General features: G+C 42.9%; 1 protein-coding gene across 2 annotated transcripts; it reads right to left on the bottom strand.

Annotated features, from left to right (window-relative positions):
* Positions 1-647: 647 nt before the first annotated feature.
* On the bottom strand, positions 648-27,177 carry TRMT44 (tRNA methyltransferase 44 homolog). 2 transcript variants are annotated; one of them, XM_081021543.1, is made up of 11 exons: positions 26,820-27,177; positions 25,151-25,268; positions 19,599-19,818; positions 18,871-18,939; positions 18,084-18,191; positions 16,956-17,027; positions 15,414-15,514; positions 13,392-13,575; positions 11,668-12,052; positions 5,368-5,484; positions 648-1,034 (listed from the first exon to the last, which is right to left on the bottom strand). In XM_081021543.1, exons 1-11 carry the CDS (start codon positions 27,163-27,165, stop codon positions 790-792), a joined length of 1,965 nt encoding a protein of 654 aa, XP_080877669.1. In that variant the 5' UTR covers positions 27,166-27,177; the 3' UTR covers positions 648-789. The 2 variants fall into 2 exon arrangements, with proteins under 2 accessions (XP_080877669.1, XP_080877670.1); XM_081021544.1 differs by lacking the exon at positions 25,151-25,268 and having other exon boundaries at positions 26,820-26,939.
* Positions 27,178-27,350: the final 173 nt, after the last annotated feature.

Below are 27,350 nucleotides of genomic sequence, written 5' to 3'. Positions count from 1 at the left end.
GTATAGTGCTGACCCCAAGCCCCCTCCCCCATTTTGGGGAATAAACTTCCCCAGTTTATTAAAAAGGTTTCCCACCCCCCAGCTACTTTAATGTGCAAACCCACAGCAGGTAGGTGTTTCTTGGGTGAATGTGGTCCTCTGCCCAAAACAAGTTAGCTCACCTTGTTTAAATGGAAATCAGGGCAGGATAACAAAGGGGCGCATATGTCCAAAAGGAAATTACAGGACATAGCCCAGGAAAGCTTAGATCTGCGCCTCCCTAGCACTGACACATCTTCAGAGCTTATATGTCAAAACTCTTCTCCCCTTCCTCTTTCACAGAAACAAAAATGATTAATTCTGTGCTCTTTGCATTACACCAAACATGTAAAAAGAATATGTGCCTGGATGTGTTTGAGACAGCGCAAAGACAACTGGCAGCGCAAAGTCATACAGTGACATTTGCCCATCAGATATGCAATTTCAGAGGCAGATTTGGCTCAAGGTTGTTCTGAGATATGATTGAAACAAAATGAACACTATAAACTATAACCTCTGAGTTATTCAGAGAATTCAGAAGACTATCAAGGTTGAAATTCAACAGACCAATGGACTTTCGTATTGTTAGGAAAGCACATCGACCATCCAACTATGGATCCCGCCAAGAAGAGATTTAAAAACCTTTATTCTCTTACCACAGAGGGGATTCTCAGAGAAGAGCAGGCATAAAGTGGAACAAAACATAAATGTCACCACTGTACAATCGATGTACATGAAATTCCATCAGAAATCCATCCAAGTAGCATAAGTTTAACTCCCAAATCCTTTATCGTTTGTCACTGTTTTCAGAGATGGCTTCAACTCCTCACTACCATGAGCATAACAACAGAGTTCAGAAGACAACGGACAGCCCTGAGGATGATGGATGTGAAACCAACACAGGCGCGTTTTGATTGCTTTAGAAGGAAGTCTTTGCTTAAGGTGCTTGCCAGGCTTGTTTTTCCTTGGTGGTTTCCATTCTCGCCAATCACGAATATGAACTTTCCCATTTAGAACTGAAATTTAAGGGTGGGGAGGGAAAGGAGAGAGAAACACAGACCCAAATATTAACAAAGGGTTACAGGAATTAGTGCCAGAATAAGAACAAGAAATTTGGGTGAGTAAATTTAAACACGACAAATATGCATGTGAGATTTGCTAGTCTCTGAGGTGCCACAACCCTGAGCTTAGCTGGGGGAGAAGCAAAACGGGCATCATTTGGCTTGGCAATACATGTGAATGAGGCTGGCGTGTAAAATCTAAATATATATTTGGATGGAAAAAACTACATTACATCTGCAAGCATATGAATGGCAATATAGAAGAACTCAAATGGGTTACAGGTACCAACATTCTGCTAATAAAAGATCGGGGGAAAGAATTTTTTTTAAAAAAAATTCAAAGAATTTGTGCCTTCAACATGAACTCAATTTCTGTAATACATCTCAAGCTGAATTCAAATGCTCAGCTTTTGTTTTTGTTTTTTGTTTTAAAAGGAGCTGGGGAAAACTGCCCTTGTGCTTGATCATACTTAACATAAACTGCTCGGTGGTACAGAATGTTTTGCATGCCAAAAGACCACAAGTACAATCCCTTTTATCTCCAGGTAGGGCAGGAAAATATGCCTGTTTGAAATCCTGTAGAGACTACCCTTGTGTCCCTGTAGTGCTTGCAGTGCTCTTAATTCACCATTACCAAGTTTCAGCCCACACATAAGAAAGTATAAGCTATATAAAGGGAATGTTCCAGTGAGCTGGTAATTCTGTTATTCCACATTATGAGGAAGGAGGCAGGGGGAAATCCTGGAACACTCTGCCTTTCCAATCAGAAAACAGAACTAAACTGGGAGTTGCTATCTCTCTTTTTTTTTTAAATGATATTTATTGGGAATTTTTTTTTTTTAAGTTACAAAAGAAAACAAAGTAGAAAAAGAGAAAAAGAAAAAACAAAGAGAAAAACAAATCACTTCCAACAATACAAATTCAAAAAACAAAACAAAAAACAAAAATACACCACAAACATTTAAAAACATTTAAAAACAAATCCATTATTCTCAAATCCTCAACTGTCATTACCTTCTTTCTTTGACCTCCTCCTCCTCCCTTTTTTTGTATCCTAGTTGTTAATTGTCACAGCAAATCCTTTCCATATTTCATAATATTCTGTCATTACATTACCTTAAACTATTTTAATCTTATCTTACTATAAAAAACCTTGAAACTTAAAACTTAAATCTTATTTTTACCAACTTCTCATAACCATAATATTCTTACATAATTCTTTAAACATTTTTACTAAAGCCAAGTAATTTCATTCCAACATTCATCAATTTTATAAAACAGTCCTAGTAGTAAAAAAAAAGAAATAAAAACAAATCCAATCTTCATCCAGCGTCCCTTCCTCCTGGTCCCGGGTTTTGTCGGTCCTTATTATCCCATCGATCTAGCGCATTAACCTGGTAACCTTATATCTGAGGCCCTTAAGTCTCTTCCATGTCCCTTCCGCAGCTCTTCTTCATATTTGTAACTGTATTTTGCCTTGTCTCCTGCTCGTTTCACTCGTGGGAACTCCAGCTTAGCAATATTTTTGACCCTTCTCGACAGATCAGCCCCTTTTCCATAATCGACACTAAATTCCATGTGGTATTTAAAAACATGTTTCAAAATCCCTCCAAAATTAAGAGCCCCCACAATCCCAAACATCTCAGGGCCCATTGCCAGACTTGAAAAGTCCAAACATCCCTGCATAGGGGGGTCTATCCAGCCCCCCATTTCCAAGCCAAACCAAACTTTTTCTTTCCAAATCTGGCTTTTTCCAAGTTCATTTGTCAAATCCGAAAGCTCATATTCCTGTTGGGCCTGTTCTGTCAGGGCACACTCCTGATTTAATTCCTGGGTGTGCTCCACATATTTTCCCACTGTCTGTTCAAAATTTCCCACTGCCTGTTCAAAATTTCTAATCGAATCAGCCATCAAATTCGTCTTCTCATGTAGCTGTTCCAGTAGGGCATTTGTTTTATAGAAAGCACACAACAGAGCTTCTGAATACATTGTCCTGCAAGGTCAGATGTCTATTCCCACGATTGTAATCTGTAACAGCTGCCAGCTCCCCAGAGTTAGTTACAGTTTCACAGTCTCCCTCTAGGGGGGAAACTTCTATTTGTTCTTTCTTTTGAAGACAAGTCTAGCAACAGAGTTTCCTTTTTCAGATATTTTGTCAATATTTGTTCCTTTAAGAAGCGAAGGGGAACAATGGAGTCAATGTTTCTCTTCTTATAGCTATCTGTCAAAAACGTTGTCTCTGGTCAATGAGCTTCAAAAAACGTCAGTCCTAACACCCCGCTCCAGGATCAGGACGGTGGAAAGTTACTTTACTTTACCCTCACTTCTGCAGGTTTAAACAGTCCGAAAAAATCCCCCCTCTTCTCCTGCTTCCGAAGGGGGTTCAGCAATTTTAAATGATGAAAATTAATCTTTTACAGGCGATTTTCTGAGCTCTAGTTTGCCATTTCTTTGCTTTAATCTATCTACAAAGAAACGGAAGGCTAACTTCCTGTTTAGACCTTCCCGTTTCAGCGCCAAATTAAGGTAAACTTTTAAGTCCAATTTTCCTTTCTGTTCACAAGTCCTTATTTAGAGTCCAATTGTCCGAATTTAGGTACTCACGGGTGATTATTTTAGAAGCCAGATTGTCCCAGGAAAAAGGCAGCGCTCTCCAACAACGGCTGTGCGGCTTCGCTCCATGGAAGAAGCAGTTGACTCTCAGCACCGCGCCACTTCCCCCTCTTCGTTCCAGAGCCCATTAATGGGTTCTTTTGCGGGTTGGGGGGGCGCTAAGGGTGCCCGCCGAGTCCCATGGTCACAGGCTTCATCCGCCTGTGATTTTTGAATGGGTCCCCGCTTCGCCGTAGCGGAAAAGACCCGATTCCCATGGAGCTGGTCCCTCCAGTTCAGAGGGAATCCGCTATCTCTCAGGATGAGTGACAGACAGGCCCCTCTAATCTATCAAGGAATTATTGTGAATAGAATACTCTCCTGCATTATCAGGAAATGTTAATTACAACTAAAAAGACTTTACTTTTCTAAACATTGTTTTTTTAAAATAAAAAAGAGAGAAAAAGAAAATACAATGCATCCTAAAATATTTTTACTATATATTTTCTAGCTAATTTGTGAGATGCCTTGGAGGGGAAGTAAACCAATACTTAATGAAGTACAGTACTACAATTAAAAAAGGCAAATTTGATATTACCTACATACTGATACATCAAATTAGAAAAATATTTTCTGCTAGGCATCAGCACTGAAAAAGCATATTATCTCCACAAAGAACACCCATCCTGTACCATAAAGAGTTATCTTCTCAAGTTGTATCTTGACTAAATTACTGCAGCCTGCCTGGATCTGTTGAGCTAAGTTTCCAAGGTAGATTTACTTCATTCCTGCCATGATCCACAATCCTCTCCCATGAGCTTGTGAAGGTATAATTATCAACAACAAAGTGTTGGTGCTGACCTTTAAAGCCCAAAACGGCCTCCGCCCAGTATACCTGAAGGAGCGTCTCCACCCCCATCGTTCTGCCCAGACACTGAGGTCCAGCTCCGAGGGCCTTCTGGCGGTTCCCTCACTGTGAGAAGGGAAGTTACAGGAACCTGGCAGAGGGCCTTCTCGGTGGTGGCACCTGCCCTGTGGAACACCCTCACATCAGATGTCAAGGAAATAAACACCTGACTTTTAGAAGACATCTGAAGGCAGCCCTGTTTAGGGACGTTTTTAATGTTTGATGTTTTATCATGTTTTTAATATTCTGTTGAGAGCCGCCCAGAGTGGCTGGGGAAACCCAGCCAGATGGGCAGGGTATAAATAATAAAATTATTATTAAGTCATGGCTAGAGAGGAGCAGATATGATGTGGAACCAAGACCAAGCTTACAGCTTCAGGACTCCTAGGAAGCCTACACTCCTGTTCAGTGGCATATCTAGCCACTTGGGCATCTGGGCCGAGGTGCCCGCAGGGTGGGGCATGCCAGAATCCCAGTGCCCGAGCCCCGTTCCATTCTGGCGCCCTGCAGGCCCGCATTGCTTTTTTGAGCAGCGTGGAGCCTACAGGCACCCGAGCCACCGCGTCACTCCCAGAAGAGACGCATGGCTCGGGGGCAGTAAGTGCCCCCCCATGGTGTGGCACCCAGTGCCCCCTGCCCCCCCCCAGCTACGCCTCTGCTCTTGTTTGAATCCAATACCCAATGCTTGTGACAGAGGCGAAGCAGTTCTTAGACTAAGATCGTTCATCTTCCACATACTTAAACCAACATATAAGAGACTACCAGTCACTGAACAAACCTTGTCCCTACCTTCAAACACTTGATGATTGTTTCTAAGTAAGGTCTGGAGGCCTCCATACTCATTCTTCAGCCTTTTTAAAGTGTCCTTGTCCAAATGTTCTGCAATTTCACTCAGGGGGAGACTCTCTGCAGAAAGCAATATATTTATGTAAAGTAACTGCTAACCCTCAGCAATATTTTCAGTTCTGAGCTTCTGAGAACAGCAGGCCACTACGCTTAAGAGTGCTATGGAAAATACCCTTGTCTATGTAGGCGAATAGAACAAATTACACCCTGTGCCTCCAGTCTGCATGCTTCATTTTGCTGTAAGAGGCACTAAAGGAAGATGCTCTCACTGGCCATGTGTGCACCAGCATATTTAGCTATTACTTTTAAGCAGTAAGTTGCTCTTTTAAGAGGTCAGTTGTTCCTCAGACACAAGGTTTGTGCACTCAGAATTGGAGGTTGTGCATCCATTAACTAAGTTATCATCCTGTATAAGACAAGAGCTCTGACCAATACAGAGCAATGTAGCTACTACTGCCATTTGAAGGAATCTACTTTCTGTAATTTTCATACGTGCATATTATAATTTTGATGGTTACAGAACTTCCAAATTCACGTGCCTAAGCTGCTACGATGTACATCAACATTAAACAACCCACTTCTTTCTATACAACTGTCTGTGGACCACTGTGCTTATTGTGCAAGTGATGACAGGATGCTGAGCTTTGACCAAAAAAAGGGTATTCAAAACTCCCTGTGCAGTATAATAACACTGTCTGTGGCCTCATCTTGCATGCTGACTACAGAAAGTGGTATATGGAGAAAAGAGATATAGCTGGTGGTGAATCCCTGTGAATGTATCCTGTCTAAGGTTTCAATGAAAATGCTTCATTTCAAGATGGAATGTGTGTTGCATTGGTAAAGTTGATGTGCACAGCGAGAACATGTTGCCCAGTTATATAATGGCAATACAGTGATGGCGGTTAAGAGGTTTTACTATTTTGTCACCTGGAAGTGTTACCCAGCACAACTTTTGCAAGTGGTAAAGGGTCTTCTGAGTACCACCTGAAGCTTTCAAAGAATTGCTGTGACCATTTTGCTAAGCATTTCCCAGATAAATTCGCTCACACCCATGATGACCTTAACACTATGGTTATGATAAGAGTCACAGGTAGACAGGACCAACATTCTATCTAGCAGTGTTCTTGAAGCCCTGTCACCTGTTTGCTGGCTCCCTGCCCACCTTGTCTGGTTGAATCAGCAAAATCAAGAGTGGAAGTCTGGACTTTGGTTTTGGGGCCTTAAGATGGTAGTTGTGAAGCCACTCCTTAAAAAAGGCTAAATTCAGATCTTGTGCCATTGGTCATTCTTCAGCAAGGTATTGGTGTGGGTTTTGACTTTGTAACACCATAAACTTTTCATGCTGCTGATTATTTTGATCAGCTTGAGGCCTACGTCTGAAAGAGAAATGGCCTTGACTGCTGCGGTGGATGACTTATGTCATAGAATGGATGCAAGGAGAGGGCAAAGAGAGGAAGAGTTAGTTCTTCTAGACCCTTTGGAGACTTTCAAGACCATCAGTCATGGTATCCTTCTGGACTGCCTATCATCGTTGGGCTTAGAGGGCTTACAGTGGTTCTGGTCATTTCTGGATGGGTGCTGCCAGATGGTAATAGTGCTGAGGAAATCTTGCTCTGCCTTGTGACCTTTGGATTACAAGGCAATGGAGGACTTCCTTGAAATTTGTTCTACAGGGTATTATGTATGCAAGTATTATGAGAAACACGTCAAGAACAAAGAGGTAAAACTAACAAATTGGTTTGCTATTAATCTACCATTAAACTTACCATGTGACCAGTTTGGTATTATAGGAAACCTACAACCATCAATTGAATGCAGGTGAGCTGGCAGAGGCATTAGCAGCCAGCAGCTATTCTGTTTAGCTTATTGCAGTCTCTGGAAGCAGAGCCTGGAGTGCTGTCTCATGGTGTATGTAGGACTAAGAGACATGGATGGCGAAGGAGCTGCTGAAGTGATGGGCAACACCTGTGCCATGTTTGTCTTCCTGCCTAGGAATGTGCAAAGGTACACCTGCAGCAAGTGCAAGTTGGTTGCCTTGCTGGAAGAGAAGGTACAGCAACTTGAGGCCCAACTATCCACATGAGGAATTTCTCACTAGACCAGAGTGGAACAGAGACGTAGGCGGGGTACCCCTAGGGGAGGAAGAAGATCACTCAGTGGGGGAGTCGACCCTCTGGAGGAGCCTGACACACAGAAGCAGAACTGTCAGGAGCCATGCTGTGTCACTGGAGCTGCAAAATTGATTCCATGCCCTTACCTCGGTCACTGATTCTGGGCCAGAGGAGCAAGAACAGCAGTTGCAGACCACCAAAAACAGGTGGCTGTGGAAGGTACAGTGCACAGAACAATTCTTGCCACACCCCAGAGGAGGAAGAGACGTGGGGTTTTGATAAGTGACTCACCACTGAGAGGGACAGAGGCAGCAGTGTGAGGAGTCAACAGGATGTCCCGGGAGGTGTGCTGTCTTCCAGGTGCAAAGATTCACAATGTGACAGAAAAGTTGCCAAGTTTTATAAAGCCTTCTGACTGCAACACCTTCCTTCTGATTCACGTGGGTACAAGTGCCAGACAAGTGCCAGACAGAGCCTTTGACACATGGCAAGGGACTATGAAACTCTGGGCAGGAAGCTGAAGGGCCTTGGGGAACAGGTGGTTTTTTCATCCTTCCTGTTGAAGATCATGGCCCAGGGAGAGAGAGGAAAATATTGGAAATAAAACCACTGGCTAATATTATTCTAGACTACATCAACAGAAGAATAGAGTCCCGATCAAGGGAAGCAATGGTACTACTTTCTTCTGCCTTGGTCAGACCACAACTGAAGTACTGTGTCCAGTTCTGGGCGCCACAATTTAAGAAGAATATTGGCAAGCTGGAACCTGTGCATAGGAGGGGAACCAAGAGGACCAAGGCTCTGGAAAGCAAGCCTGATGAAGAATGGTTGAGGGAGTTGGGTATGTTTAGCCTGGAAAAAAGGAGACTGAGAGGAGTTATGACAGCCTACTTCAAATATCTCAAGGGCTGTCACGTGGAAGATGGAACAAGCTTATTTTCCCCTGCTTTGAAGCCTAGGACCCAACCAATGGATTCAAGTTACAAGAAAAATGGTTCTGAATAACATGCAGAAGAGCTTTCTGACAGTAAGAGCTGCTCAGCTCGGGAAATTGGCCTCCCTTGGGAAATTGTGGACTTTCCTTCCTTGGAGGTTTTTAAGCAGAGGTTGGATGGTCATCTGTCATGGATACTTTAGTTGAGATTCCTGCATGGCAGGGAGTGGACTAGATGGCCCTCGACGTCCCTTTCAACTCTACAGTTCTCTGATTCTACAAATGTGGTAAAGCAGCAATAGTCAACATAAAAAGACTTTTGGGTAGAACAGACAGAAACTTAATGAGAAACTCATGTCTCCTAGCTGTCATGAACGTAATAAAGGATGTCGTGGTAAATTTACAACATCTCTTAACAATTTACACAATAAATCTGAAAAGGGAGAATCTACAAGTATTGGTGTACTTGGGAGGTTACGGTCTTCTATAGGAGACAAGGGAACAAGTAAGAGGATTCTCTGGCCAAGGGGCGAAGCTGAGCAGATGGGAAACAGACATAAGGGCAAATGAGAAACACATTTCCATTTGGAACATGGTAACATTTGTTTTCAACTGAAATAAATGGGGCCTATTGGATTAATTTCTCTATTGATTTTAAAAAAGAATGCACCCTCAACTCTGTTGTTTACTCATACTGAATTACAACCCAGTGTTCAGAATGCGAAGGGGGAGCTGCTTACTCAGGAGAAGAAGGGAGACCCAGAGGTGCCATCTTCCTCCTTTTTTGTTGATACTTGATCCGCCAGCCCTCAGGGCTGCTGTCTGGCTCTTGCTACACGTCCCCTTTTGAAGCTGAGGACTGAAGGGATGTTGCTAAAGAGAGGAGAAACTGAGATCTACCATCCTTTCCCAAGGTACCTTCACTGCAGGGAAAATGGTGATCTCACTGCTGGTAACCATGTTGGTGTTTATAAAGCAAAGAAAGCAGGAGAATACACATCAAACTTCTTGGGGATATCACTCGTAACACTTCTCACTGCTTTCTTGGCATCTGTGTTCTCTAGTTGTTGAGGAGAGCAATGGTGCCTCCAAGACAAACTGATGGCCGCTTGTGTGAAGAACAGCAGGGGATCTGGCCAAGTGACAGACTGTGGTTTCTGCAACCAAGCAGTCCTTTTACCTCTCTTCTGCTGGAAGCCGAGAGAAAAGAATAGTAACACTTTAGTTCAGCACCAGTTGCTTTCCTGCTCTGAGGGAGAAAGGGCAAAACTGAGTGTGGGGAGCCAAGAACTTCAGGGCTGCGGTGCAATAAAATGATCGTCTGAGTCCCTATAAATGTGTCTTTCTCTCAGAAAAGCAAAAGCTCAGTATAATTCAAACGATGTGATATTAATGATGCTAGAGCCCTGCTGCTCCTAACCAAGCAGGGCTGCTCCTGAAACTGATGGACACCCCTCCATGGAGATGTTCTTGCTAGAAGAAGAAGAAGAAGAGTTTGGATTTGATATCCCGCCTTTCACTCCCTTTAAGGAGTCTCAAAGCGGCTAACAATCTCCTTTTCCCTTCCTCCCCCACAACAAACACTCTGTGAGGTAAGTGGGGCTGAGAGACTTCAAAGAAGTATGACTGGCCCAAGGTCACCCAGCAGCTGCATGTGGAGGAGCGGAGACGCGAACCCGGTTCCCCAGATTACGAGACTACCGCTCTTAACCACTACACCACACTGGCACACTGCTAGAGGATCCTGCCTGCCAACCAAGCAGTGGTACATGCCAGGACTAAAGGCTTCCTTATCTTGGAACCACTAGGTAACTATAGTTAAAGTTGCATCCTAAGTGGGTAATCTATAGTGTGAACAGACCATTGAATCTGAACTGGACTAACAGAAAATTAGGTCAGGTGTAAGAGGGGAAGTCGGAGCACAAGGCTTGTCCACACAGCATCAAACCATTATTTTTTGGTTACATCTCAACCAACTGAGGCAAGATCTCCAAAAACTTTCTCTCTGCTGTATGCTCACATTTATTCAGTACAAAAACAATAAGTTGAAAACAGACAAAACAAAGCCTTGGACGGAGTACTATTTATTGCTGAGCTTCCCAGGGATGAATCCTAAAATCTGTTTATGATACTTGGGCTAAGTCCTAGAATATAAGAGGAAGAACTGCTTATGAGCATGTGAATAATGCATTTCACACACTGCTAAGAATTACAACTTATCCACCCACATACATCTAAAATCAAGAATCCAGGCTCACCACCAGACATATTACTCAGGCACGGCCCCCAGCCCCTCTTTCTGGAAATGAAGCACGACCCCATCTCCTCTACTAGAATTATACACATTTATCATCTACAACACAGGGACGCGGGTGGCGCTGTGGGTTAAACCACAGAGCCTAGGGCTTGCCAATCAGAAGGTCGGCGGTTCAAATCCCCGTGACGGGGTGAGCTCCCGTTGCTTGGTCCCAGCTCCTGCCAACCCAGCAGTTCAAAAGCACGTCAAAGTGCAAGTAGATAAATAGGTACCGCTCTGGCGGGAAGGTAAACGGCGTTTCCGTGCGCTGCTCTGGTTTTAGTGTTCCGTTGTGCCAGAAACGGCTTAGTCATGCTGGCCACATGACCCAGAAGCTGCCTGATGACAAATGCCGGCTCCCTCGGCCAATAAAGCGAGATGAGTGCCGCAACCCCAGAGTTGGCCACGACTGGACCTAATGGTCAGGGGTCCCTTTACCTTATCATCTACAAAAATCCCCTCTTGGTTTCTCCCCTATCTCCAAGAAATACCCTCTCCCCAAAACATTAGCAATTCTACCATTATTTGGGTGCCCCCAAGGAGGGCTATGGCCCAAGAGAAGCCTAGAAATCTGTTGCTAATAAAGGGCTGTATCTAAAGAATAATTTCTTTCCAGGCATGCTGTCTGTGTCAAGCCTTTACTGTGCCATTATAACACAATATATTTTTATGACTTGCTGGATGTCAACTTTTTCCATTCCAGAAACTCCATAATATTTAAGAGTTGCTGGAAAACAATGGGTGCCTGCAATTTACAGTTCTGTATGATGATGAATTCAGCATGATTACCCAGAATGCTTTTTAACATCCTTCAGATGAGGTTTGTGAATTCAAATATAACAGACAATTTCAATTTATAGGAAACTTCCATTTTAAAATAATATATGAAGCAAAAATCTCACCTCCTTGATTCCACGCGTTGGACATTTCAAGCGGACTCCCTTTGGTTTCCTTTAACAGTAATTTTGCTACCTTCAAAACCACTTTGTCTACCAAATCCTGGGGGAGAGTAGTACAGTTTCTCACTTGTTCTTTTCCCCTGGGCAGAAATCCAGATATTAGGACTTTCCCCACATCTGTCTTTTGGGATACTTTTGTATCTGCTGCTGGGCAGATGGTGACATCGCTTGCAGCTGGGAGGCTGTCATGTTGATGAAATCCATCTGTTTGATGATCTGGTGCTACCATGAAGTTTGACTGGCGCCGACTGATATACTGTGCTCGCTGTTCATCAAGTACAGCACCTTGCGTTGCTAGATATGTTCTAGACGTCCCAATGAGGCATACCTAAGAGCAGCAGAATTAATGCTATTTAGACACAAAACACAAAATTATATGCCCTGAACAAAGAGACCCTCCCACTCAAGCAGCTTGCCTCAATTTTATTGTATTATAGGGCCATAAGGCAACACTCTCCTCCAAACAACAACCAATGTATTATCCTCCCACATTAAATCTGGATCAGACAATGTTCAGCACGTCAGATATGACTGCAAAGCAGAGAGCATGATCCTCTTGTTTAAAGTGACTATAGCTTCGAGGATGGGGAAAACTCAGCAAAGTCACCAGCCAAACTGGGCTAGAAGTTGCTTCACCCCCACTCCCACAATCCCAGAATAAGGAACTATGCAATCAGAACTTCACCGCTAAACACTCGTCGGGATACTAGCCCAACCTGTCTTAATATTTGGTCTTTGGTTGTGGAAGACTCAGAGGAGAAAAGGACCACCAAGAGAGAACAGCCTCCCTCCTAACCTTCAAAGTCTACCATGTAATAACTTGATCGTTTTAAGTTGCATTTCTGATGTGCCTACAGTGTGATGCATTGTTCAGTGGGGTATTAGATGACATGAAAGCCCCATCTGTGATGTCTGCTTTACAATACTTGATTTGAGCTTACAAGGTTCAAAATAACATACGGTGCTATGGGCTGGCATTTTGATGCCAACTTCATGTGGATGCAGTGTAAAACGTTTATAGAGAAGCAACACCTATCTCACTAAGAAAACTTGTCTACAGACAGGTGTTTATGGTGGGACTGGTGCTCCTCACACATGCAAGTGTTATGCAGGGTCCACATGATTGATTCTTATTAATAATTACCGCATTTATATCCTGCCCTACCTCTCAAAGGAGTCCAGGGCAGCAAACAAGAAGTGATTAAAAACACACCAACTTAATAACATATTTTAAATGTCCAATTAGTCTGGATAATTTCAGTGTCCTGTATTTAACTCAAGTCCATCTTGAAACCAGTGAGATTCTGTGCTCTCAACTGTTCTGTATGAGACAGTTGCTAAAATGTATTGCACTGATAGGACTGCTACAGCTCTACAATCTAGGTTTATTAAGATGCTGCCAGTTTTTAGCTCTTTGACCATGCAGCCTTCCTTAACCAAACACTTTCCTGTCTTACTTTCAAGGGAAATTCAATCCATCAGGTTTATTAGACATTGACTGGGAGAAGTGCAAATACGGGGGGGGGGGGGAAAGGGGGGGAGCAAGAGCTTTCCATCACTACTTTCAAGACCACCGATTCAGCCAGGCTACAGCAAGATATGTTTTAAAAACCCAAGGCTATATGAAGCAATTAAAATGGATTAACAACAATGCATGTAGAAGTTACCCTTTTCGTTGAAGGAATTCTAAGGCAATCTTCTTCCACACGAAAGCCACATACAAATCCCACTTCCATAACAAAATCAAGATACTCTCTATACTGGGTCTTCTTACTTTGCCTTCGGTTGTACTTTCCATAGAAATCAAAGAAGCAGCAAGGCAACAGAAAATAGCGGCAAGAATATGAAGACCTGCAATAAGGGAAATGTGCTAAATCTTTTGAAATTACATCTGCAAATACTTATGCAAAATCTACAAGCTGTTGCACCCCCTGGATTTGACAGAAGTGTCACAGTTTAGGGTTTATGAAGATCAGACTGATCTCCTATTTCCCCTTTCACTCTGCCATGCAGTCTAAGGTCAGAGCAGGCTTCCTCAAAGCCTCGGCCCTCCAGATGTTTTGAGACTACAATTCCCATCATCGCTGGCCACTGGTCCTGCTAGCTAGGGATCATGGGAGTTGTAGGCCAAAAACATCTGGAGGGCCGAGGTTGAGGAAGCCTGGGTCAGAGCATTTTCCTGGCAAGCTGGACTATAGAAGAGCCAAGGCTGCCTTGACTTCCTGGAATTTGGCTTCCAGCTAAAAGGACACCAGATTCCCGAAAGCTTTTTATTCTATTCCATCTCAAGCTCCAATTTCCCTTGCAGTTGTAGACTGCTAATGGGATCGTTTAAATATTTTTTTCTTGACTCATTTTCTATAATAATCAGTAAGATATAGATATTCTTTTAAGTAGAATGTTGTATTCTTTCATGGCCCACAGCCAATACAGAAATAAAACTGAATTGAGCTGATATACCTTATCTAAATGGACTGCTGCCCCCTGGTGGCTGTTCACACTACTATCCGTCACCAAAAATTCTGCTCCCCCTCACTACCAACCTCAACCTATTATTCTTCTGTTTTCAGATGGTTTTAGCTCATCTAAATATTGCATTTTACACTGGTTTAACCTGCCCTGGGAACTTATGGTGAAGAGGAAGTAAGAATTTAAATAATATTTTTTTAAAATTTATATCCTGTCTTTTTCTCTGGCAGGAACTCATGGCAGCTTACAGATAAAACAGAAATAGCTAAAAACGTCATTTAAAACAATTAAACATTAATAGAAAACACAGAGATCATTACCATAAACAACCCACCCACTGGCAGTTCCACATCAATCCCTTAGCAACCGCTTCAGTTTGCTTCTCTGCCCTTCCAAGGCTGTCCCCCTCCCACCAATAGCCACATTCTCGTGGCGTTTGGTGTACAGCAAATGTGGAGGAACCTTTCAGGCATTCAGGGCCCTTGAAGCAAACTCAAACCTCTGTTGCTCTTTTCTCTGGATTATGTTCTAAATCAGGCTTCCTCAACCTTGGCCCTCCAGATGTTTTTGGCCTACAACTCCCATGATCCCTAGCTAGCAGGACCAGTGGTCGGGGATGCTGGGAATTGTAGTCTCAAAACATCTGGAGGGCCAAGGTTGAGGAAGCCTGTTCTAAAGAAACCCAACTTTCCTAGGCTTCAGAGGAGTTTCTTTCACCCAAAGTTCATTTCTGCAACTTTTGCATTTACCGAAGCTTTTGTTGCCATTCTCACTGGCGTCATTACTTCAGCTCAGATCCTCTCCCCAAAAACTGTATTTTGTGGTGTGTGTTGTTGTTTTTGACAGAGTGGTACCTCGGGTTAAGTACTTAATTCGTTCTGGAGGTCTGTTCTTAACCTGAAACTGTTCTTAACCTGAAGCACCACTTTAGCTAATGGGGCCTCCTGCTGCCGCTGCGCCGCTGCTGCACGATTTCTGTTCTCATCCTGAAGCAAAGTTCTTAACCCGAGGTAATATTTCTGGGTTAGCGGAGTCTGTAACCAGAAGCATATGTAACCCAAGGTACCGCTGTAGTTGATTTTTATACTATCCTTATTCTGTTTTTATTTGTTCCATGTACCATGGCAGAAAGGCGATTAGTAGATATATCATTCCATACTGGTTCTTCATCCTAAGATAAGAGTGTCCACTTTGTTTTTAAAAGCACTGAGGTTTGGTACCTGGCTGCAATTACAGGTATCCATGGTGTCAGCTCATCAGAATGATTTCCAATCAGCCAGTCAACATCTGGATACAGATTGTCTGGACTAACTGTATTTTCCTAAAAGGAAGCAAAACAATGTCTTTTACACAGCATGTCACACAAAGTAAACAAAACTGGTAGAAGTGTTTTACTACTGAAATCCATTATCATTCACATCAGATTTACAGTTTGATTACATTTCCAAAATAGCTTGAGTTAGTGATGTTGTGCATTTTGAGAATGATTCACCATTTGATTTACTCGTCTCTCTGGGCTTCCCATGGGCTTCTCAGAGGCCATGGTGAGAACACAATACTGGACTGGGTTCTGACCCAGGAGATCTCCTTGCAGTCTTACATTTCTTATATGTTTCAAAGCCTACATTTATACTACTCTTATTTCCACATTTAAAAAACCAATTCAAATGTATTTAAGCTTATTCTTTTAAAACAAGAGGGAAGTTGAAAACTGAAGGTTATTTTACCTTCTGAGAAATTCTTACAGAAGTTTTGGTAGTAAACTTTTAAGACTCAAAATCTCTTTTGAGAACTCTAGGTTGCAGCCAATAGGGTTTTTCATAACATCCATTCCTACTAAATAGAAAATCTGGATTTCTTCCTGATCACTTTGGCAAAGGGTCTTCACTTCAGTGCCACCTCACACTTGAGGCAAAAAGATAGTTTAATACACCCCTTTCTCTGTATCCATTGCAGCTTATACTATGAGCAAGATGCTTTTATGCAATGGGTCATAGCGAATTCCGAAGGCTATTAAAAATGAAATAAAATGCAACCTTTCCCCTAAACCATTTTAATATGTTACGTATTCTCTCATAATGTATAGGTCAATTACTGTGTGGTGTTCTCTCTCACATTGATGGGGAAGGTTGAGACAGTGAGAGAAAGAATCAACAATCCAAATTAAAGTGAATGCGGGATTAATTTGTTTTTACTTCTTCATTGTACAAATTTTCTACCTCACTCTTCTTTAAAAAGAAACTAGGAGAGCTTACAACATAAAACACTGCAACCACAAAAGCTCAGTTACAAATGATACAGGTAATACGAAGAGTCCTTATGACGTATATGAACATCAGGTCTCTGTGGAAACCCTACAAATGATCAGCCTAAGACTTCTTTGCCTCCTGTTAACTACTCTTATTCCGTTTGAGAGATCGAAATATAAGTATCCAGTGTTAACAACAAAATCAATTGGGGGGGGGTGGAGAAGAGAAGCTGATATAATGTTTTCTCTGCACAATCTTGTGCACAAATACAGACTTACAAAATGGGCTAGGCTACATTTTGATATGCTTTACATACAGTTGTGGGTCTTTTGCCCTTCTGCTGCAATCCTATATCCATTTTCCTGGAATAAACCTCGCTGAACTCAATGAAACGTTACTTCCTTGTAATCATGCACAGGACTGTACTGTAAGTGAGCTTGTTTGCAAAAGGCAGTTCTGAGTTAGATGCAGTTTATAAAGATTCCATCCAGAAAGCCCATGTTTCAACAATACCTCCAAGTGTGTCTGTGGGCCGTACATGTCCCATATTTTTCTTCTTCTGACATCAATCCCTTTGCCTGGATGCTGAAAGATTCCATGTGTGAATTATCAGTTAAACGGTACCTTACTTTTTAGATGCTCCTTCCAAAAACAATACAAACAGTGAACAGAATGCCACCATACATCCTGAAATCAGCACAAATTCTTCTAGTATTTGTTCAATTTATATCCCATGCTTCCTCCTAAAGGAGTCCAGGGCAGCACATGGCGCACAAATTGTAATGAAAGTAGGGGACTCGCACAGGACTAATGCCTGATTGTAAAACCATATTTTTACCTTACCCCTCATCCCAATGTATTGCCTGATTCTACTTCATCAGCGCTAAGACAAGTTTTTATACAGTGTTTATGTGAGTCCTACAACAAAATGTTGCAGTTCATTGTCTCCTGTTAACAGAAATGCCCCTATTGAAGCCCCTTCGAGAAGACTATGCACTGTTAGAGGCTGAAGCAGTGATTATACGTATCTGGGAGCTGGTTTTCTGCCAAAAGGTCTCCAAAAGCTTAAAATAAATCATAGCACAAAAATAGACACATACATTTAAAAATAAACAGATCCACGTCCCCTATGGCCTCAGCCAGCAGCCAAAGGCCCATTTAGAGGCTGCGAGCCTTCAATCCCAAATGGAATACCACCAGAGCCACAACCATTGGCCAGCCAAGGAGCAGCCGCAGACAACCTGCTTTTCCCCACCTTACCAGGAAAACCATTCTGCTCCAACTGACCATTGTCCTGAGATTGCAGAAGTGAGAGAAAATATACTCTGGGCAGGCAGGCATAGGACTGAGGGATATAGCAACCCAGTAGTATTTCAGTTTATATAGCAAAATGCATGAGTAACAGCAAACACCTTCTGTTTCAACCTTTGAATGCCTGCTGAAAACTTGTCTATGCTGCTGGGTTGTTGCAGACATTGAAGCAAAATCTTTCTATAATAGTTAGTTGTAGCCTTGAGTTTTAAATTTTTGTGTGCTTGTATTGTATTATAAAAAATATTGAAGTTATTCACAATAATGAGGTAGCAGTATATAAATGTTTTATAAAGAAATAAAATAAGTTGACAACTTCAAATTATTTACCCCCTCGTTGTTTAAAATGTGAACCAGGAGACCATTTCCACAGCCAAGATCCACAAAAGACTGTTTCTTGGACAATCCTCTCTCAGCTCTCTCATCTTCCCAAAGGATCTAAGAAAAAGACAAAACCCGATTTTTAAAAAACCACTGGTGGCAAAACCAGCATTAATGAAAACTATAAAAAGGCTTGTTTACAGAAATCAAGATGATTTTCTAATGGTGTTTGCAACAGGGGTACGTGGCTACATTCTATTTTGACAAGAAGGATAAAGAAATGTCCATCTACATTCTTTAAGAAATGTAAGTCTCTGATTAGAGACTTCATTAACCCCCACATAAGTGGGGAGTTGCCTGTACTAAGAATAGCTCTTAAAGGAAAAGAACACAGCTCAGTGCACAAAAAAGAAGAAAATGCATAAACACACAAGACAAATGCTTAGTTCTTACTGCTTTGTCTTCTTGTGTGTCAATGCATTTTCTTCTTTTTGTGCACTGAGTTTTGTACTTTTCCTTTTCACAGATATAACATACACATGATAAATCAAATATTTTAAAACCCAAAGCCATCATCTCTCATTATCAGTCATCCCTTGGAAATGCATTTCCAAGCTGAGACCATTATTTCTGTCTCTATTTCAGACTTTTATATCAGCTGTGCATTTTAAAGTCAAATTCACATTTCCATTTGTTAAAATTCCATCTTGTCTTTTACAAGCACTATGTGAAATCTGTTTCTTTTTTTAAAAAAGATAAATCTCCATTTTTAGAGATATTTTGTACCACCACGCACCAGCAGGTATGAAGCTATAGCAACATCTTCATATACAAATTTTTCTGGATCTGTTACTTCAGGCCATACCTGCAGGTAAACAAGAAAAAAATGACGATTCATTTAACTGTGAATATTCAGAACTGTACACACACATACAAAAAACCCACACATATCTACACATAGTAGATAGTAGTATCCCTCTCTGGCGATCACTTGTAGCCGAGAAAGATTGTCTTCCATGAATATGGTCTTAACGGTGTGTCCCTAAGTGACTGTGGAGGCCAATTCAGGATCCACAGATCCTTCCACAGTGGGGACATAGGTTTCTGGGCAGGGAATATACACACATACACAGCCCACAGAAAACTCACAAGATTGGGGGGCCTTTCTAGAAAGTGCCCCATTTTTTTAGATTCCACTGTAGGTCCACAGAGCCAGTTGTACGAATAAGAAGACGGGAATTGAGCAATGGCAGTTTGCCTCTTTGGCAAGGTTGGAGCATTTTAAGGGAGGGATGTTTTGGAGGCAAGCTGTCTTGAAAATCCCTAAAGGCAAGGCTTTTTGCTCATCACTGTGCCATATTACAAATACTAACATTCCCCACCATACAAATATCTAGGTATGGAGTGAAAGATTCCAATGAAGTTTCTTTAGCGTGCATTCAGATTTGAAATACAAACACTGTCACATACATTTTAATTAAAAATTGAATAGCAAAAAGTTTATCTGGTCGTTCTGCTCTTTACCTTTACAATGTCTTTGTACTTTTCCTTTAGATCTTGATAAATTTTGCTGTATCTAGCAACAGAAATGAGAGAGAGTGTGTTCTTAAATTCACGTTTTGTGGTCTCTGTGGACCATTTAGCAAGTTTTGGCAGCAGTTCACTTCCAAGCCATGATGTTTTAGGGCACAGAATTCCATCTGAAATGTAGTTTTCTGGAGGTGATGAAAACATTGAAATAGACCTTCAACATTAAAAAAAGAAAAAAGGAAATCAGAGCTGCTCAATAATAAAGTGCTTGAAATCATCTGTGGCTCAGTGTGTGTCTGACTATGAATGATCAGGTATCAAAAACAGGAAGCTGCCTTTGAGGAATGGCTCTTGCATGTTTATGGTATGGGTGCATGAATTTAACTCTGTCAGCTAAACCTTTCTTTCCAGGAAAGGAGGAAAGAAATAAGAGAAAGGATAATAGGTTTTGAGATGACTTGAGGGCCTAGCACACTACCTAATTAGCCTACCTTACTCAATGTTGTATGTGCTCATTCCTATCAGAAGACAAGGCAGAAAAGTGACAGACAAGACAAGCTGGACTTATGCCACCTATTTTTCTTAGTTTAGATACAAATATATATACCCTGCTCTCGCACTGCAGACACAATGCTTTTTGAAACACCCACAAAATCCATTAAACAAATCAATACAATCATAAAACCTTGAAGATCAAAGGCAAGAAAAGTAGATAAACCTCAAAACCTACAGAGGACCGGTCTCTTAAAAACTACTGTCTGACAAGGCCAAAACACCTGCTGGAAAAATGTTTGACCACAAGACTGGAAGAAAGGAGGTCAACCAAATTTCTTGGAAAAGGGAATTCCAGTTTGGGAATAGCCATAGAGCCATAGAGCAATACGATCTCTGGCATCCCAAGCAATCATGCCTTCACTTCCCTTTAGACCCTGAAGGGTCAGACTCGTATCAGAAAGAAATTGTCCTTTAGGTATCATGGGCCCAAACCACTTAGGGATTTAAAAGGTGACCAGAGGTTATGTTTCCATGGACTTCCCCATACAAAACACATTGCAACAAAACCAATCTGGCCGTAACTAAAGTCTATGTCATCATGGCTGGGTCCAACCTCCCTAATTTCTATTAAATGCAATTTTAAGTTTTAGGCTGGCTATTTTTAAAAAGAGAGAAGCTTGGCATAACTGAACCACATTAATGGAAAAATTCAATAAACTTTGAAGAAATATTTTTTTCCAAGTTAGCTGTCTGGGTAATAGAGATTCAGAGGTCTATGAGGAAAGCAATGGGGGGGGGGAGAGGAAATGTCACCTTGCCCCCCAGTGATAAAACTGATAAATTAGGACAATAAAGAATTTCGTATTAGTGAAATCCTTTTTAAGATAACGGTTTACACTCTCAAAGAATGTGTTGCAAGAAGAGTTTTAGGTAATGCAATCAATAGCATTATAGAACGATACAGGCGTCCAACTTAAGTGCAATTGATTTGCGCATGAATCTGGAAATAGATTCAAACCAGGAAATGGCAAGAGAGAGCTGGAGCGTTCTTGTGGCTCCCCGGGAGCCCAAAGAGGACTTCAGGGATGGTAGAAGCTCCAGACACTGGAGGCACAGCGGGGCTTCATTTAGGTCTAGCAGCTGCCGCAGGTGGTAGCGCAGCGCTGCCGCCACTTTCCATATGTCCTCCCAGCCTCCAGAGCTTCAACTCTAGTTGAAAGGAGAGTTTATTGGAGAGAGAGTGGGGGGCGGGAATGGCATTCAGAGGCTTTTTAGAGGGTGCTTCCTACTTATGCGATTTCCGCTTATTCATGTGGGGGCCCCGGAACATAACCCTCACGTAAGTGTGGGACGCCTGTAGTTCTGTGTATTCTGTAAATATATAACACTTAGATCTGTGTGATGCAGCCTCCAGCTCCTGTTATGTACATGCTTCAGACTCCTTCTCGTGAAATAAACTGACCCATGTTTAGAATTCTCACACCAAATGATATGACCAAGATGTGATGGAAACATGGGTCCCATTTGTGCAAAACTCAACTTTTTTGCCATCCATGGAGATAAAAATGAAGCCTTGGATTCAGTTATTAATTATGAAGAAACAGATTCTGGTTACAGATGCTAGTATTTATGGTACCGCAGAGCTGCAACTTGCATATGGTTTACTTATGCGATTGCAGCTTTGAATGAGTGGCAGAAAAATTAATAAATGGAGAACAGGGAAGAGTGTCAGAAGCAATGCTGGAAATTCCCCAGGTGCCAGGCACGTTCTGCAACTGCCGAGGGTCCAATTATGACCATGTGGAGATCTCTGGATGCCAGACTGGCAACTGATGTCTCCTTCTGGCTGGCCCCTCCAGTTTTCTTAAGCAGGTAAGGGGAGCTTATTTACTGCATTTCTCTCCCACCTTTTTCTCCAAGGAGTACACAGTTCACCCTCCTCAGTTAATCCCTACGATGACCCTGTGAGGTAGGTTAAGAGGCTGTGCCTGGCCCAAGGTCACCCTATGAGCTTTATGACTGAGTGGGGATTTGAACCCCAACCTCCCTGGTCCTAGTCCGACACTCTAACCACTACACCACACTGGCTTCCTAGAGGACTTCTGCTATGGGGCATCTCTATAAATTAGGCAGGCAAACCACTTTGAGATTATTTTCTTTAAAATATATTTTTTTTTTTTTTAAATAATATTTATTAAGATTTTCAAAAAAAAAAGAAAATACAGAAAGCAATAATTAAAATACGTTCATAGCCTTATTTTCATAAATCCACTTTCTGGGACTCCCCCCTTCCCCCACCCCTATCATATTCCTTTTTCATATTGTTGGCTCCACAAGCTCTCAGTTCTGAATAAAAACTTAATTTGTTTAAACCATTATTCGAATTTAAAATTTCTACACTCCACATCAATACCCTTAATAAAACACAGAAAACTTCTTTCCCAGGGCCCACCCCATTTTCATTCCACAATTTCCCTTTTTTTTAATAATAGAAACACCCCACATAATAAAAATATCAGAAATAAGAAATAAAGAGTATAAAAGATGAGACAAAGCCAGTTCAAAAAAAGAAGTTGACAAGCCTTTGGATTTTAGTTCTCCCCCCCCTGTCCCCGGTTTAATTTCCCCCTGACCACCAAACCATATTATCCGCCTGGAATTCTTACAATCCATGAATCACCTATTTCTCCCAACTCCTTGCTGGTTTTTTTTCCTTTTTTTCCCTTTCATAATTATTTTTAGAACACTTAACTTCAAATCTTTAATAAAGCTCCCCCCATTGTTCTTTCCAAATTATAGTCCAGTTTCCTCTTGTTCCGCTGCTGAAACGTTCTAATTCAGAAGCTTAGTAAGTCTGCAGGGATTATTGTTATTCAGGAACAAAAACTTGCGTTCAGTCCCTTCCTTTCTTCAATAGAAAATTCTATTGTCTCCTTTAGCTGAACACCCTGTAGACAAAATATTATTTCCGTTTTGCAGCTTTCCCAGAAGATAACCAGTCCTGTAAAATTCCAATGGTGTTTTTTTTTTTCACTTACGACCATCTTTGTAATGTCCCGAAATTCCTCTAGGGGGATTGTTATAACTTTGTCTTCTCTAGTCCAAAAGTCCGATTGTTATCCATATTTTCGCCATTTTGTATCCAAGTTTTAACGAATTGTTGCAAATTGTAACAAATTCAGCCAGCAAAGCTCTCATAATAAAATCCTCTCTGCTTTCCGACTTTGACAGCTACTTTGACAGCTGTCAAAATCTCCGACTCTTTTCACCAGGCTCTCTCTTCAATCACCCCGGTTCCCAGGGGGGGGGGTTACGTTTCTTCTCCCTCAATTCATCCTCCAGCACAGTTCTTATAATTCCCCATCGTGGAATTCTTAGTGATTATCAGCAAAACAAATCTTTTTGGACCTTGGTTTCCCCGTCCTTGTCTTGAAAGGTTTACAATAGGGGGGGGGACTGACTTCCTTTTTGGATCCCCCCCCGCTCGTATCCAATTCAAAAAGAAATTCTTTTTTTCCTCTTTTTAAACCCAGTTTCCAAATTACTCACGGGTTGTTGTCTAAAAGTCCGAATTTTCAATAGAAGAAGTCAGCGCTCTCCGCCGGATGGCATGCGGCTGCGCTCGGCAGGGATAGCAGAGGACTCAAAGCACCACGCTTCTCCCCGGCACCCGATCCGTAGCCTTTAAAAAGGCTCCTTCACGAGTCGGGAGGGCGCTAGCGGTGCCAGCCGAGTCTCCATGTCCACGACCCTCGTGGCCGTGGTTTTTAAGGGTCCCCGCATCGCCGGTGCGGTAGGACCCAGCCCCTGCCGAGCAGACTCCCTCCGGAGCTCGGAGGGAGTCCGCCATTCGGCGATGGCGCCAACCCGGAAGTCTATTTTCTTTAAAATATAAAGTGGTATAGAAATGAAAATAATAATCATAATAGCAATATATTTCATTTTTTAAAAAAATATGTTCCGTTATGGCGACCATAACTTAAGTTTAAGGTACCATTTGGTGATTAGCTTACATATCTGAGTTTCTATCACGGGTCCGAATGGGCCATCTCGAGATCTCAAAAGGCCTCATTAGATCTTGCATGACCTCCCCAGAGCTGGGTAAGCAAGACAGATTACTTAAAAAGCTTTTTCTGTGCCAGATTTTCCTGCCCAAAAAGGGTTTTTAAACCCACCACCTTGCTTACTGGATCTCATGGGAGGCTCCCACAGCCTTCCAGAGGCCTCAAACATCCTTTCCAGAACCTAGTAATGTAGGAAGTAACGCAGGGGTGGTTCCGGGGGGGGGGGGTCTTCTGGACATTGCAAAGTTTTGCCTTTGCAGGCAAACCCTTGGAATGTAACTCCTATGCAAGCTGTGGGCTTACTATATTACTGTTTTGCATACTAGCATTAAAGGGTGTTTATTTTCCACAAGTAATATGCTGTGCTCTGCCCTTAATACCATGACAGCAGGAGACAATTTTGGTATAAATAAATTTTATTGTAGCACCGTGCAGAAGTTTGGAGCACTCTTTCTCTAGGATTGGGAGTATTCATGATTTTGCTTGCCTTAATTTGGGCCTCCATACTTTTGAGGCTGCAGTCCTATGTGTACAACTGGGAAACATTCCATATATCAGGGTAAGTCTGAGTAAACATACAGAGATAGGACTGCTTTTTAAATTTCACATATAGGCTAAATAGTAAAAATTATATACAGGTGGCAATTATTTTCTGCGCGCTTAAGTGATGCATGACTGCTGACACATACGCTGTTTTCAGCCCCAGAAGAGGATAGACTTGCAGTTGAACCCACACATAAATGGGGAGTTGCCTGTATGCCACCTCAGTTATAAATGCTTTTTATGCTACCAAAGTAGTGAAATAGGTTTAGGTGTGTCAGGAAGCAGTCAACTGCTTATATTTCAATGTGTAAGTTGGGTGTGCATGATTTTTATTTAATGGTTTCATAAATTTCCAAAAATGTTATACTCTAGCCACCACACACACCGTAATAATTCCACATGACAAATACATTCCAAAGAGTGAAAAATCTTCTCAGCACCCACCATTCATTGTCTTGCGTATGCAGAAGTCGAACTTGATAAATATTGCTCTTCTTGATCTTGTATTTCCCATCATGGGTTTGTACCAATGGCAAAAAAGTTACGGTCCCATTAAATATATCTGTAAATATTTCACAACAGTAGGTTTTATTTACCTTTGGGAAACAGAGTAGTGTTTAAGACTTACGTAGCATACATCATATTGCTGCAACCTTTACAATAACATTGTAAGCAGGCCAGCATTATATTGCATCATATTGCAGCATTATATTGCATCATATTGCTGCAACCTTTACGATAACATTGTAACCAGGCCAACACCCTATTGTGGATGGCTGTGGAGGCTCTTGCCATTTGATGCTCAAGCTCTTTCCTAGCAAGGCCCAATGCTTAATTTCCCACCTGTGCTGAACACAGAAATACACAGTGCTGCTAGTTAGCGGAGCCACACTGACACAAGGAAGCCATTGCCTATACAGTGGTAACTCTGGTTACATACTTAATTCGTTCCGGAGGTGCATTCTTAACCTGAAGCACCACTTTAGCTAATGGGGCCCCCCGCTGCTGCCGCCGCCATGCAATTTCTGTTCTCATCCTGAAGCAAAGTTCTTAATCTGAGGTACTATTTCTGGGTTAGCGGAGTCTGTAACCTGAAGCGTATGTAACCTGAGGTACCACTGTAGTAATAAGGTGTCTCTGCCCACCAAGATCAAGCACATAGCTGATTTTTGAATTTACTGACTTTCTCTCTCTCTCTCTCTCTCTCTCTCTCTCTCTGTGTGTGTGTGTGTGTGTGATATATATATCCAATACTTTTCATTTTTGATGTTCTGAATGTTTTCTCTTTGCTTTGGGCCACTTTGGACAAAGCTAGGGCTCACCCAAACTTCTGCTTGCCACATTGCTTCCACCTGCCCCAAGAAACCCGCTTTTTACCGCTGAATCACAGCAAATGTCAACTAGATTTTCCGCAGATGGACGACTGCTCCCAACTCAGCAGCAAAGAGCAAGTTTTCCTGGGGGAAGCGGTGGGCCAAACGGGAAACTGCTCAGACCTGTGCTTTCTATGCAAGGGCCAAGTGGAACTGTGGACAAGCCCTTAGCGTTCTCCGTTTGCCCCGCACAGAGTGGCTCCTGTATACCTGAAGGAGCGTCTCCACCCCCATCATTCAGCCCGGACACTGAGGTCCAGCTCCAAAGAGGGCCTTCTGGCAGTTCCCTCGCTGCGAGAAGTGAGGTTACAGGGAACCAGACAGAGGGCCTTCTCGGTGGTGGCGCCCACCCTGTGGAACACCCTCTCAGCAGATGTCAAGGCAATAAACAACTATTTTACTTTTAAAAGACAAAAGACCTGTTTTGGGAAGTTTTTAATGTCTGATGCTGTATTGTTTTTAATATTCGGTTGGAGGCTGCCCAGAGTAGCTGGGGAAACCCAGCCAGATGAGCGGGGTATAAATAACAAATTATTATTATTTGCCTTCCATGGCGGAAAACCTGATTGCCTTCTGCTGTCATTCACCGCTAAATTTCGCGGCGGGGCATACAAGCAAAGCTCCTCAACCCACCTGCCCGCCCAAGGTCCGAGCTCGCTCTGGGGAGCCGCGGCCGGCGCGAGGCAGGGCCGAGACGGCCGCCCCGATCCCTCCTCCTCCTCCTCCCGCCCCGAAGTCACCTTTGACGACCATCTCCCTGGCGGGCGCGGGAGGGCAAGCCTTGGGCACGAGCGTCCGGAGCACCACCTCCAGCTCCTCCTCGGCGGGGCCGGCGAGGCCCAGGGCTTCGAAGTCCTCGCGGCAGCAGCGGCAGAAGGCCTGGCACGCGGCCTCCAGCGCCCGCCGCCCGGGGCTCCCCTCCCCGCCTGCCCCGGGCCGAGCGGCCCGCCAAGCCCCGTCCTGCCGAGCGCCGCACAGCCGCTTGTTGGCCACCTGGGGCTTCTCCAGCCACACGCCCACCGCCGCCCAGAAGCCCCCCGGGAGCAGCGCCGAGCCCCGCAGGGAGGCCTCCGCCAGCAGCTCCATGGCGCCCGGCGCGGGTTGACGACGTCACATCCGGGCAAGGAGCTGTCCCCCGTCCCGCTCTTCCGCTCCATCTCACCCAGAGAGCTATGAAAAAGGCAAGAGCGGCGCGCTTTCCTTGCTCGTGGGGATATTCCGGGAGGAGTCGCTTGCAAGAACAACAACGAGAGATAAGAAACCTCTTCCCC

The sequence above is a fragment of the Podarcis pityusensis genome, assembly GCF_964106645.2.
Source record: "Podarcis pityusensis genome assembly, chromosome: 9".
NCBI lineage: Eukaryota > Metazoa > Chordata > Lepidosauria > Squamata > Lacertidae > Podarcis > Podarcis pityusensis.
Note: the sequence above shows the minus strand (reverse complement) of the source record. Positions and strands in the feature narration are given on the sequence as shown.